This window comes from Anolis carolinensis, chromosome 6 (genome assembly GCF_035594765.1).
Source record: "Anolis carolinensis isolate JA03-04 chromosome 6, rAnoCar3.1.pri, whole genome shotgun sequence".
Lineage (NCBI taxonomy): Eukaryota > Metazoa > Chordata > Lepidosauria > Squamata > Dactyloidae > Anolis > Anolis carolinensis.
This window is the reverse complement of record NC_085846.1, coordinates 29,488,844-29,503,569: the sequence shown is the minus strand read 5'-3', so window position 1 is coordinate 29,503,569 and position 14,726 is coordinate 29,488,844. Positions and strand designations below refer to the sequence as shown.

The 14,726-nt window shown below is 39.2% G+C and overlaps 1 protein-coding gene across 3 annotated transcripts in view; it reads left to right on the top strand.

The window, feature by feature from the left end:
• The window catches only part of kcnh4 (potassium voltage-gated channel subfamily H member 4), a 70,606-nt gene that overhangs the window by 40,302 nt on the left and 15,578 nt on the right, over window positions 1-14,726 (top strand). For all 3 annotated transcript variants that reach the window (XM_008113416.2, XM_008113415.2, XM_016994598.2), the window contains exons 5-9: window positions 2,684-2,927; window positions 4,107-4,264; window positions 8,256-8,457; window positions 11,270-11,464; window positions 13,746-13,945. In XM_008113416.2, coding sequence (XP_008111623.2) covers window positions 2,684-2,927; window positions 4,107-4,264; window positions 8,256-8,457; window positions 11,270-11,464; window positions 13,746-13,945 — 999 coding nt within the window. The remainder of the gene's footprint in view (window positions 1-2,683; window positions 2,928-4,106; window positions 4,265-8,255; window positions 8,458-11,269; window positions 11,465-13,745; window positions 13,946-14,726) is intronic.

Sequence of the window (14,726 nt, the reverse complement as noted above, 5' to 3'; positions counted from 1 at the left end):
CAAAGGATTCCCCCAGGCAGGAATCAGCCAGGCCTTGAAACTTCAAGGCTTTACAATGCTAATCAAGGTGATTAATTACAACATTCACACTTGCCTGCAACAGACAAGAGTTCTTTCTCTCACCCTGGACCTTCCACAGATATATAAGCTTCCCTTGCTAGATTCCAATATACCTCATAACCTCGGAGAATGCCTGCCATAGATGTGGCCAAACGTTAGACAGAATGCTTCTGGAACATGGCCATACAGCTCAGAAAACTCACAGCAACCCAGTGAATCCGGCCATGAAAGCCTTTGACAACACATTGATACATACTTTATTGTTGTTATTTTAAATTTCATCTTTCAGGTTGAGGTTAACAGTGATGTCTCCATCTAAAAGTTTGACAATTACTTATATTCCAAGCTCACAACTCACAATGTGGTAGCTGTAGTGCACTCGCCTAATAGTTGATTGAAACCTGAGGAATTTCAATACTTTTGCATTTATTTTTCTTTCAATTATGTTTTAGAGTCCCAGGGAAGCAACTTTGAAATTATTCTCCAAGAACTGGGAAGTACATTCAGCTTTCCAAGCTAGATTTCTCCTAGCCTTTTCTTTCAAAATAAGTGGGATGTATTGAAATGGGCTTCCGCACCCAGGGGATTCTCCATATATATTGAATTATAAACTACATAATTTCTCCTATGGTTGGTTGGGGATGGCTGGAGTTTTACTCACAAACCTCCAGAAGACACCAGGTTGAAGGAGTCTGGAGGATCAATGATTGTTGCTCTTTTATTTAAAATGGCATCTGACGCTAATCTAATTTGCTAATCTAAGTAAAACTTACAAAGTCTTATCTAGATTCCCTTAAGTGGATGAGATAATTTAATCATGTGCCACTTATCTCATTAATGTCAGTGGGATATAAGTCCAAGTGGTAACAACAGATCGACACCCATGTTTTTAAACTTTTATCAGCAGCTACCTTTGTAGCTTTGCTGATAGTCATGTTAAAATGTGCTTCAGTGAATGAAGAAATGAATATGACTTATGAATACCTTACTGCTTTTGCCTCGTGGTCAACTAAATGAATATGATATTGGACCACTTTAACATGATGCTAACAAGGATTGCAGAATGCACCTTTCCAGTATCAGTTGCTACTTTCATTGTCTACATCAGGGGTCCCCAAACTAAGGCCCGAGGCCTGGATGCGGCCCTCCAAGGTCATTTACCTGGCCCGCGCCCTCAGTTTTATAATATAATATTTTATATCATTTTAATAATATAATATATTGTATATACAGTAGAGTTTCACTTATCCAAGCCTCGCTTATCCAAGCCTCTGGATAATCCAAGCCATTTTTGTAGTCAATGTTTCCAATATATCGTGATATTTTGGTGCTAAATTCGTAAATACAGTAATTACAACATAACATTACTGTGTATTGAACTACTTTTTCTGTCAAATTTGTTGTATAACATGACGTTTTGGTGCTTAATTTGTAAAATTATAACCTAATTTGATGTTTAATAGGCTTTTCCTTGATCCGTCCTTATAATCCAAGATATTTGCTTATCCAAGCTTCTGCCGGCCCGTTTAGCTTGGATAAGTGAGACTCTACTGTACATATAATATTGATAATAATACCATATAATAATATTAATTATATGTTATATATTACATATAATATTACAGTATAGTGGTATAGTTCAATATAGTAATATATAATGCTAATATTCTATGCTAATAATATAATATATTGTATGTACATACAGCTGCTCTGAGTCCCCTTCAGGGTGAGAAGGGCGGGATATAAATGTAATAAATAAATGTAGTAAATGAATAAATAAATAATTTTAGACTTAGGCTCGCCCAAAGTCTGAAATGACTTGAAGGCACACAACAACAACAATCCTAATTCACTTGACTATCTCATTGGACAGAAGCAGGCCCACACTTCCCATTGAAATCCTGATAGGTTTATGCTGGTTACAATTGTTTTCATTTTTAATATTGTATTGTTCTTTCATTGTTGTTGTTGTTTTGCACTACAAATAAGACATGTGCAGTGTGCATAGGAATTTGTTCGTTTTTTCCCCCAAATGATAATTTGGCCCCTCCGCACTCTGAAGGATTATGGACCGGCCCTCTGCTTTAAAAGTTTGAGGACCCCTGGTCTACATCTTATGGATAAGATCTGCTTAATATTTTCCCTCTTTTTGGTGAAATTGTGGAGTGTGGATATTTCTTTCCGAGTGTATAACTCAAAGGCCTTTCATGAGGAGTGGGAATCTAACCTTTAAGTACAAGATGTTCTTCCTCTCCTAGTCCCATGTATTGTATTTTTCAAAGAAACCTTGCTACTGCTGTTTCTAGCTTAGCTGAATAAAGCTATCTTGAGAATAGCATCCTGGCATTGCATCATTCTCAGGGGTGTTCTTGGAATGGTAGGTAGTTACACATGGCTGTCTTTACAAAAAGATAGGAAACATATGGCTCTCCAGATGTTGCTGTTCACATCGCATCATGTTTTACCATTGCTCTGATGGTTAAAGCTGAGGGGAGAAGCTTTCCAACATTTGGAGGGCTACACATCCTATGTATTCTACCCTACAAAATGCTGAAAAACAATTGTACCCATTGATGCATGTGAAGCTGAGGACTAAGAGGTTCTCATCTCCTCTGTCCTTCAGGATGTCTTCGAGAGCAAGCCCTCCGTGCCCGAATATAAAGTAGCCTCCATACAGAAGTCGCGCTTCATCCTCCTCCATTACAGTGTCTTCAAGGCCCTGTGGGATTGGCTCATCCTCCTGGCCACTTTCTATGTAGCCGTGACTGTTCCTTACAACGTCTGCTTCACGGACACCGAAGACAGCTTGGCGACTGCCCGCAGCACCATTGTCAGTGACATCGCAGTGGAGATGCTCTTCATTGTTGGTGAGAACAACACAACTCTTTGTATTCCTGGAACAGAAAATTACAGATAGACACATTCACGATTTAATTAGCAGAGGGGTGGAGGAAGGAAGAGAAGGGTTCTGATCATCTGCTGCCTCAAGACTGGGGAATGATCTGCCAAAAGAGATCAGATAGCTAAATTGGTTGTCAGAATTTAAGACACAATAGAAGACCCATCTTTCCCAACATGTCTACCCAGTGATGTCTTCCAGCATGTCTACCCTAACTTGTGTATTTAAACCTGCAGTAAATCTTAGGCTGCATTTCACTTGTGTGTTTTTGTTACATGTATTTTAATAGTTCTTTGTTCTACCTCGCTGTTTTAACTATGTTGTACTCCACCTCAAGCTGCAAGGAGAGGTGGGTAAGAAATAAAATACTGTAATGTTATTATTATAAATAACAGAACAACAGGAGAGGAGTGGGGAAGACATGACTCTTCAGATGTCATTGTGCCACAGTTTCCATCACAATTTACTAATTTCTGTCAAGGCAAGAGCAGATGGGAGTTGTAGTCAGAACTGAGGAATGAGGGGTCAAGGTCTTTAGAATCTGGCTCTCTGGAGGACCTAGGCCTTTGTAAGCCTTGAAAATGATTAAAAACAAAGAATATAGTATATTTTATTTATTTATTAGACTTGTATATCGCTACTCCCAGTTTGGCTCGGAGCGGTTTACAGAAATAGATTAAAACAATACACTTAGCTTTAAAATAACAATAAAAACAACAATAAAAACAGACATAGCCCCGAGTTTTTCACCCATTGAAAGCTTGTCAGAAGAGCAAGGTTTTGCAGGCTTTCCAAAAGGCAAGTAGGTCTCGGATTTTTTTAATACAATAAAACTTGGAGAAGTTGTTTTTGAGGACTACATATCCTCTCCACCAGTAACAGTCACTGGCCATTCTGGTTGAGGTTATTGGAATTGTGGTCCAGACAACTAACTTTTTCAACCTCTGTCTGAGATTTATGGTGGAAACATAGTATAGGAACCAGCTGTGATGCCAGCCACAGATGCAGGTGAAATGTCAGGAGAACATGCTTCAAGAACATGGCCATACAGCTTGGAAACCACACAACACCCCAGTGATTCCATCAATGAAAACTTTCAATAATATGTGCAGAGTGTTTGATTCTTTTGCCTCTTCTGTCTTGGCAGACATTATTTTGAACTTCCGGACCACATACGTTAGCCAGTCGGGCCAGGTGATTTATGAACCTCGTTCTATCTGCCTCCACTACGTGGCTACCTGGTTCTTTGTGGACTTGATCGCAGCCTTGCCCTTTGATCTCCTCTATGTCTTCAATGTTCCTGTGGTGAGTGACTCTTTAAACCAGATGGTGGATAATTTGAGAGAGTCTGGGGACCAATTTTACACCTTTCAGTTGTGTGCAAGCAACATTATCCTCTCCTGATGACGTATCTCTCTCCAGTTTCCACCTCCTCCCCTTTTCATGATAAGACAAGAGGCACAGTGTGATTTTAATGTAAATTATGTTTCCAGAAGGTGACTCTTCATTTCAATGTTAAAATTATTAGGGAAGGGTGGATGTGTAAAAAAGCCAGACATGGGCCTTCTGTGCTCTGGAGGCCATAAGTTGCCCACCCCTACTTTAAATCCATGAATGCTGAACAGTCATTTTCTAAAAAGAGTTGCCCGCACAAGGAGGTGCCAGCCTCTGATCTGTGCGACTGAAAGCAGATATTTTTGTTCTTGCAAGATTAAACATGCGATAATGAGCCACAGAAATGGCAAATAGTGGTAACAAAGGGATGCCTGCAGCCATGTTCTCTCAAATGCATATGTGGAAGAGGAACTGTATTTACCAAGTCGAAACCAGAAACACTTTGTACATGCTCAAAAACATCATAGAAACACTGTATTTATATATTTTTTTTCAACAAGGTTTTTTGTAGTCTTGATGATTTGATTGGTATTATTCGCTCCACACAAACTGCTGCTGTAAAATATTTCAGTACAGACTATTTTTGTCCAGAGTTCAGCTGGCTAACCAGCCATATGGTCGTGCCTTCTTTCAGGATATTCTGGTCCTTTTTCTCAGCCACTCCCAAATTGCCACCCTACCCACCACCACCAGTCAGTCATCTTCCCATGGCTATTGAATATTGTCAGACCTCATAGACAAATGTTCCGTTTCTCTTTCCCTCCTGGGGAAAGAGTTTCAGTATTTCTGCAAACCTTGGGGTGCCCCTCTATATGGCTTCCCTTTTATAATAATAATAATAATAATAATAATAATAATAATAATAATAATAATAATAATAATAATAAATGTTTTATGTTGTGTCTATGATTGCTATCACAGTTTTATCCTTTTAATGGCTTTATTCTATTGTTATATGTTGTTGACTTGATATTTGTTGTTTACACATGTGAGCCCTTGATGGCACAGCGGGTTAAACTGCTGAGCTGCTGAACTTGCTGACCGAAAGGTTGGCGGTTTGAATCTGGGAAACAGTCCCGCTGTTAACCCCAGCTTCTGCCAACCTAGCAGTTCAAAAACATACAAATGTGAGTAGATCAATAGGTACTGCTCCAGCAGGAAGGTAATGGCGCTCCATGACGTCATGCTGGCCACATGACCTTGGAGGCGTCTACGGACAACGCCTGCTCTTCGGCTTAGAAATGGAGATGAGCACCAACGCCTAGAGTCAGACCCCAGTAGACTTAATGTCAGGGGGAAAGCTTTACCTAACCTACATATGAGAGGCATTGAATTTTACCATTGATTATGCTGTAACCCACTGCGAGCCCCCTCCCCCAACTGGGTGAGAAAGACAGTATATAAATGCAATTAATAATAATAATAATAATAATAATAATAATAATAATAATAATAATGCATGGCTGGGGTTATTTTGAACATCTATGGACTTATGTTGATTTCTGTTTACTGTTTAGGATACAGTACTGAAAACAATAACTAATTCTAGATGTATGTGACTTGCATATGAACATCTAATGAATGGAGTGAGATCTGAAATAGGGGTATCTTGAGTCACAACTTGGAGACTGCTATGCTGTATTCTGGTTACTGTTGCTTGGTAAAAGGTTTAAATCCCACTTCTTATCCCTAAAATGCATTAGAAGCAAAACTGGTCACCCAGCAGTGGTTGGAAGGGTACTTTGTACATTCTCAGAGACCATAGTGATATTTCTATAACAAATCTGTGGGTCAAAACTGGTTCTGGGGCTGAACTTACGCTTTGACTGAAATTAAACCTTGCAACTGCCACAAAACAAGATCTTCAGTGGATGTTGCTTTATAACACAGAGACATAAATAACTCTGTGAAAGGGTCATTTGCAGTCATGCTTCTTTGGCAGTAGCAATGGGGTGGGGAAAAGCAATGGCTTTAAAAGAAATCTCCATTGTTGAGACAAAACAGTTGAATAAAGCAGTAAGATAAACCACTGGGAAAAAACAGCATTCCAGCTTGGTTTCAAACTGCAGAAAGGCAAAGAAAGCACCAGTGCCTATTGTTTCTGTTCCCCGGGAATACAGGTCCTATTATCTGAAAGCTGTCTTTTGTAAAGGGCACTCTTTTATTTTTGACTGTTTTGTTTTTGGGAGATCTGGGACATACTTCTTACAGAAAATCTCTCAGATATGCATCTAAGACCTGTATTTTCCATTCTTCATACTCTAGCCCTTCCCACTTCTCAGTGATCAAACAGCTGAACAACAGCCAGATGTGCTTTCACTACAGATTAGCACATGTGCACACAAAAACACATGTGGAGCACAACCTGCCATCAGAATCAAGACGGGTTTCTTGATGTGAAAAAATAGAGTTTATATAAGTTAGACATGTAACAACATTTTGCAATATGGTGGTTTGTTTCACTGTTTTATTTAGCATGTGCAGGTGTATTGTTTCAACAACTCAATTCTGTTCTTCTGCCCAAAACTATCAGCCAGTGTCAGTCAGTCCTTATAGGGCCATTCCAATTTATTCTTACCCTCTTATTTTTTATTTCTGCAAAGTTTGGGATTCCCCTGAGCACTTTTATTCCTTCCCCCTCTTCATGAATGATGTCACTTTGATGGCACTGAGTAATTAACTTGCCATTAGTATATGAGATAAATACAAATGTGTGTCTTTGTTTCCATCAGAAGTGGGTTTTCAGAAATGTCAAACACCATGCAAGAATGCCATCACAGAACTGGTCTATTTTGTAAAGTAGTTCTACATTGCTAATGTATGTGTATGTACGATGGGCTTTTAATGGAGGTGTTGAAACTTTCAAGATTTAGCAGTGTTCCTGGGAGCCAGGAGATGTTTTCAAAATGTTTAAAATCACAAGTTGCATGACTTGCCATTCCAGATTCAAGTCCCATGCCGCCCTTCACTGAATTTTAGATTGGCCCAAAATTTATTTCAGTTCTAATAGGATCAGATCTATGCTCTGTTGACCAAGCTTGAGACTACTTCTCCACCTGCAAATCTCTTGTCCTGTGTTTACCTCTTCCTGCCAGTGAATGCACTTTCATTTCTTAGCCCCAGTGTCCCCGGGAGTCTTGTTAAGCAGCTAGGCAAAGGATACCATGGTGTCATCAGCATCCAGCCTTTGAGGCCTCAGAAATTGTTCCTGAGCTGGTAGATACCTGTTGCTTTTCCTAGATGGCAGACAGACTAAATTGGGATGGTGCTAGAAATCAATACCCAGCTTCTTAATTAAATCTTGTCAAACTCCGTTCTCCTCTCAAACTGATAAAGTGTGTCAGGGAGGGGGAGTAGTAGACTCAGATGATGGCATTCACTATCAAAAGGAAGTAAGGACTCACTATGTTTAAAAAACGTTCCTGGTGGACACAAAACACCTGGAACTATTTTGTTGATATGGCTTGATGCATTTGATGGTATTTAGGGCTGTCCTTGGGGACATGGTTGCCGGAGACTGTCACCCTGAGTGATTTCACTTCACAATGTACCCACTGAACTATCATCTTTGGCAAACCTGTTGCCAAGGCTTATAGAGCGTGTCTGAGACCAAAATGTGCTTGGAAATATGCCCAATGGTCCATGATACACTCTCCTTCTTGATATGAGAGTCCAATAATACTCACAAAAGAGTCACCATGCTGGTGAAGACACCAGCAGACACTGTAAATAGCAAACACAGCTCTGTTGTCCAAAAGCATAGAATGGCTGGTCGGTTCTGCTATCCCCCAGTATCAGTTGCTCTCCGTGATGGTGGCACTCAGTTCTAACTGTTGTATCACACTGTCTAAACAATACAACAGCCTGATCCCTTCTTTTTCTCTCCATCTCTCACTCTCAGACGTATCTTGTGCATTTGCTGAAGACAGTACGTCTCCTGCGCCTGCTCCGCCTGCTCCAAAAGCTGGACCGTTATTCTCAGTACAGCGCCATGGTCCTGACATTGCTCATGTCCATGTTTGCTTTGTTGGCCCACTGGATGGCCTGCATCTGGTATGTCATCGGCCGTCAGGAAAGCAATGATCCAGTGACTTGGGACATCGGTGAGCTTTGAGCATGGTCTGGAGGTGCTTGCCACAGAAATCTTGGGCAGGGGCACTATGTGTGTTTAGATATGGCTTCTTTGGAATTGATGGTCCAGGTCACTATGCATTCTGGGAAGGGCTTTGGGTTTGAACAAGACTGGGAGAATGAAGTCAAATGCAAACTTTTTAAGACAAGCCAGGACTGGTTTGGAAACAGAGACTAGAACATTATTTTTAGGACTCTGATTTTTGAATGTTCCAGAGACCAGAGAGCCACATTACCTGACTTTTAGCTAATCTGAAATTCCGGAGACCATAGTGTGACATCTTGGCCACTGTTTTGGACAACCAGAAGTGACATCGAAGTACTGCTTCTTAGAACCATTTTGGATTTTGTTTGCTTTTGCTATTCTGGGGCCTTGAGGTTTTTTACAGATAGAATAAATTCTCAGTTAACTGTAACTCAAGCAATGGGACTCTCAAGCAACTGCAAAAAGTGAAGAAATAATACTTTAATTTAAAAAATAATAAAACTATTGTAATAATAATAGTATTATAAAAATAAAAACTATAATACAGTAACATTAGTTTTTAAAATACAGTGAAACTGTATTACATCAAGTCATGTTTGTTTTTATTTGCTTTTAATTGCTGCATCTCAATATTAACATCAAGTTAATACATAGTTTTTGGTATGGTATAGTCTGGTGTATAGTATTACTTAGGCCTATTTCTAATACTAACTCTCAAGCAACCAGGAACTACATTTATCTGGCACCTACCAATTCCCATGGGTGCTGGTTAACTGGGAGTCTACTGTATATGCATAAACAGACAGGCCAATACAGATTTTGCTTAATTAAATATATCAAAACAGGCAAATTGGTGCACCTGAAGTATAAAGGGAAGGGCAAAGAAGGATGGTTGAGCCAATATTTGACTTTCTGATATGTTTGTTTGTTATGCAAATTGAAAAGCAGATAGAAAAATTCTCTGGAACTGCCTCCGTCTTTTCTGTGAATTGTAACACAGGCAGATTATCCAGAGGAGTCTATCCCTGTCTGATTCCAGGCTGAAGGCACAGATAGCAACTGTTTAGATGAATAGATTTATAAGCAATCAAACCATGTAGATCACAAGTTGGTGGTGTTGAATCAGACCTTATAGAATGTAAACTTCAGTAGCTGTAGTAGCAGGATTCCATATCCATAGGAATCTATTCTAGGTTATGGTCTTTACTTTGACATACCTATCCAAAACCCTGAACCTATTTTGAATGGTATGGTTCAAATCATCCAAATGTCCTGAACCTATATTGGACATAGTGTTTAGCACCTTGCATAGTTCAGACTAAAACCCAGAGAACTCCAGATCCATTTCAAAGTTTCTTCAGTGTTGCAATCAGAATGAAGTTTCAAACTTTGCCTCCTCTGGAGGAAGACTGTAGGAATGGAAAGAATACAGGCTTCGTTTCTTAAATGGCATCTTAGGCAAAAGTAGTGTCTTTGACTGCACATTAGATGTGGTGTTCTGAGCTTGGAAAAATTGCTGTAGAGAAGCTGAGCATTACAGTCCAAAAAGTAACTTTTCCAGGCTCTAGTGCAGGGGTCCTCAAACTTTTTAAGTGGAGGGCCGATTCATGGTCCCGCAGATGGTTGAGGGGCCGAATTATCATTTGGAAAAAAAACCCAACAAATTCCTATGCACATGTCTTATTTGTAGTGCAAAAAAAAAAAACCCCAACAACAATCATTTACTTATTTATTTGCTACATTTATACCCCACCCTCTCTCACCCCGAAGGGGACTCAGAGCGGCTTACAAGTTGTATGTACATACAATATATTATATTATTAGCAAAGCACAATATTAGCATTATATATTACTATATTGTACTATACCATTATACCGTAATATTATTAGTAATATTACATTTAATATATAATATATAATTAATATTATTATATTATACAATATTATTATATTGTATTATTATTATTATTATTATTATTATTATTATTATTATTAGCCGCCCTGAGTCCCCTATTGGGTGAGAAGGGCGGGGTAGAAATACTGTAATAAATAAATAAATATTATACTGTACTACATTATAATATTTATTATCAATATTATATGTATACACAATATATTATATTATTACCATATCATTCATTTACAATATTTCATTTACAATATTGATTAATGAAAAAACAATACAATATTTTAAAATGATTTTAACCAACATACTGTAAACTTATCAGGATTTCAGTGGGAAGTGTGGGCCTGCTTCTGGCCAATGAGATCATCAAGTAGGATTGTTATTGTTGTGCCTTCAAGTCATTTCAGACTTTGGGCGAGCCTAAAACTGAGGGCGGGGGCCAGGTAAATGGCCTTGGAGGGCCACATCCGGCCCCCGGGCCTTAGTTTGGGGACCCCTACTCTAGTGCATTGCCTTCTTGACTAGAGAACATTTCAAAGCGTAAGCCATAGAGATCAGAAACCAGAAACCTGTCCTCCTCATTTGTATTGTACTCCAGCTCCCATAATGTCTAACCAGAACTATGAAGCACGTAAGAATCAGCATGTGGGGCTAATACATTTGGATGGCATCAAGTTAGATAAAAGTTTGAAGAAAGCAAATGAGTGCAGTACTGGCTTCTGGAATTTCCCTGTCATGGGAATCTGTATCAAATCCTCAGAGAGACATTCTCTGATATGAATCTCTGCACTCTTTCAAGTTTTCCTCAGCCTTTGGGTTCTTGAACTCCTTAATATGATAGCATGACATGGTTCCTCTTGAGATCTGATTCCCACTTCACTGTGATTGTCAGGTTGGCTCCATGAACTGGGCAAGCGGATAGAGGCTCCGTACCTCAACACTTCTGTGGGTGGACCATCCATCCGTAGCGCCTACATCGCTTCACTATACTTCACCCTCAGTAGTTTAACCAGCGTCGGCTTCGGCAATGTCTGCGCCAATACGGATGCGGAAAAAATCTTCTCCATCTGTACCATGCTCATTGGTGGTGAGTACATCATTCACAGTACACCATAAAATGCATGAGATTTGGCACTTTCATCTCCAAGAATCAGGCACTCAGAGAATCCCAGCTTTCACTTTGGGAAAGAATGTAATATTGTGCTTCTTAAATGTTCAAAGATGGACTTGAATGATGAACGTTTGGACCACAAATTGGATGTGGCAGGCTTGATATGATTTTCAGTGGCCATGGGTAGGCCTTCTGATCTCTTCAATATAATTTTTCTGTACCTAATCACAAGCAGAACAGAATACATTAAGCAAAACAAGAACTTGTAAAAATTTGCATTTTAGCAGGATGTCTGGTTCAGTGTTTCAATTTGGTGTTCAATTGTTTTTTTGCTATTTATTGAACACAGTGCAAGGAGGAATATGATGGGAGACCCTCTGCAAAAGTATGAAATATTAGTTTTAATTACAGCTCCTGGAATCCTCTTGCTGACACAAGGATTCTACGATTTGTAGTCCAAAAAGTGATTTTTCTGCTTTTCCCAGTCTGATGACTGGTAATGGTACATTTTTTTAAATCTTTGCTTTTGCTTGGATCAGAAAGATCAGAAGCTATTTCTGTCCCAAACTCATTATAAAGCTATGGTCATATTATTCTCCTTGACTGAAACAATAAAGCAGAATTTGGAAGAACTGTGGCTTACTGCAAACAGATCATGTGTTTGTACCGGAAGACTATTTGCTTCTCTTCCTACTGAAGTGACTGCTAAACAAATCAGGATTAGTTTTCTTTACTTTGCAAATAAGCATCCCGGATTCTCGTCTCTCTATAAGACAGAATTTAAACCATTCATTTCTTTTGTTTTGTTTTGTTTTGTTTTTGAAGCTACAAGTCTGGATCCCAAATGTGGATGCAGCTAAATTAGAGTGGATAGCTAACTGGCAACATCCTGGCAACTGCTGTCCCCATTATTCCCTGCCAGAATTTGAAAAAAAAAATGGTTTTTTGGACCACATGTCCCTTAATCAATATGATCAGCATGTTGTCTGTGAAATTATGGGAGCTGTAATCCAAAATACAACATTTGACATAGTTAGTATAATCCACTGCAAAGGATCGATAAAGCTGCAGTGACAAACATCTGGAAGGCCACAATTGTCCATCCCAATACTGTATGGAGAGTTGAAAGAAAAAACATATCTTTATTCAGGAAACAATTGGAAATAAATGGAATTGAGAAAAACAGTCTGATTTGATTATCTCTGCCTAAAGATTCCAAATAAAAGACATAGAGGAGTCTACTGAGATTGTTTAGCTCTGTGTTTTAATGATAGCATAACAGCTCAAGAAACTAGGAGATGTATGAGGAGCACATTATTCTATGCAAGCATTGTACTAGTAATTTGTTGTTATTTTATTCCTTCAAGTTATTTCCATCCTATGGCAACCCAAAGCTTTTCTTGCCAAGATTTGTTTAGAGAAGGTTTTCCATGCCTTCTTCTTTTGCTGAGAAAATGTTGCTTGTCCAAGGTCACCCTGTGGGTTTTATGGCTGAACAGGGATTTGAACCTTAGTTTCCAGAGTTGCAGCCCACCATTCAAATCAGGACACCACACTGGTTCTCAATATACAGATATATCCATGTACATATTTAGAAGATATGTGTTCCAAACTCCATTCAGCCACAAAACTCCCTGGGAGACAGTTGCTCTCTCTCAATCAACCCTACCTCACTGGGTGTTGTGAGGATAAAGTAGAGGAGCAAAGAGCTCATTCAAGAAAAGGTGACATATAAATGTAACCAGTAAAAAAATGGAGAGGAAATGATTCTGAGTCTAATCCTAAATGGGAAAGGCACATGGGAAGCACCAAAAGAGTGAGAAACGAGTGTGTCTGTGAGTGTGGTATGTGTGTGTTTGTGTATATATATATATATATATATATATATATATATATATATAGAGAGAGAGAGAGAGAGAGAGAGAGAGAGAGAGAGAGAAAGGGGAGCAGGGAACCTTTTAAATGATTTTCTAATTTTAGAGTTTTGTTTCTAAATTTATTGCAATTTTCTAGGTCACTTTTGGGATAGGGACATGCATTCAGGAAAATAGATCAGTTCCAGTTTTTAGCCATTATAGCTAAAGAAATCTATGTTCACTTGTAGTCTACCTGAAGTCATTCCATCATTAAAGAAACAACAGGGGAGGAAATAAAGTTTTCAGCTCCTTCCTCTGAGTTACCTGAAGGCAGGTGGTTACTAAATGAAACTCTGATTCCATGGGGCTCTTCTTATGATCTTTTTTTCTCCCTGCCCTAGCTTTGATGCATGCTGTGGTCTTTGGAAATGTAACAGCCATCATCCAGCGCATGTATTCCCGACGGTCCCTCTATCATACCCGCATGAAGGATCTTAAGGATTTCATCCGTGTCCACCGCCTGCCCCAGCAGCTCAAGCAACGTATGCTGGAGTACTTTCAGACTACATGGTCCGTCAACAATGGCATTGATGCCAATGAGGTATTGGGAGAAGGAGAACTCACTCTATTAATTTCTTTTGGAAAGGGGAAGGGAGGAAATGTCTGTTACAATAGTTAAATGTTATTGCATGCCTTCAAGTAAAAAAAACAAAAAACCTATCACAGGATTTTATAAGACTGAGAATGTCTGACTTTCCCAGAGTCACTCAGTATATTTTGATGACTGAGCAGGGATTCAAATCCTGGTCTCCAAAGTCATACTCCAACACTCAGACCATTAATGCTTGGTAACGTGGGAAAAAGCAGAAAAAGACATTACAGTAGAATCAGTCACAGAAGCTGGAATCCTGAGTTAGAAAGCTCAGCAAGATGGTTGATGAAAAGGTTTCTTGGAGGTGTCTCATGGATAGAGTTGCCATATGTAAAGGCAATTTTAAAAATGGACCATCAACAAAGCTATAGCTGCCACACAGTTGGCTTCCACATCCAAACTTCCTTGCTTCTATCTGGTGTTTGGAAGTCACCATTCCATCACAAACTAAAGCTAGTCCAGTTGGTATGTCTATGGACAGAATGAGGCTGAGGGCACTATTTTGTATGTTACTTCAGCAGCAAAATGATCTTACCATCTCACATGATTCCCAGTTAAGCCCTGTCCTAGGTCCTTGAAAAAATGTTGCACTTTGAACTGTGACATTTGGAAACGTTCTCACTCTTGTAGTGTAAAATGAGTTACGTTTTGTTTATCTCTACCGACAACCCACAACCCTCTCATCCATGTGATCTACATTTCTCAGATTCTTCCTCCTGAATCTTAAGCT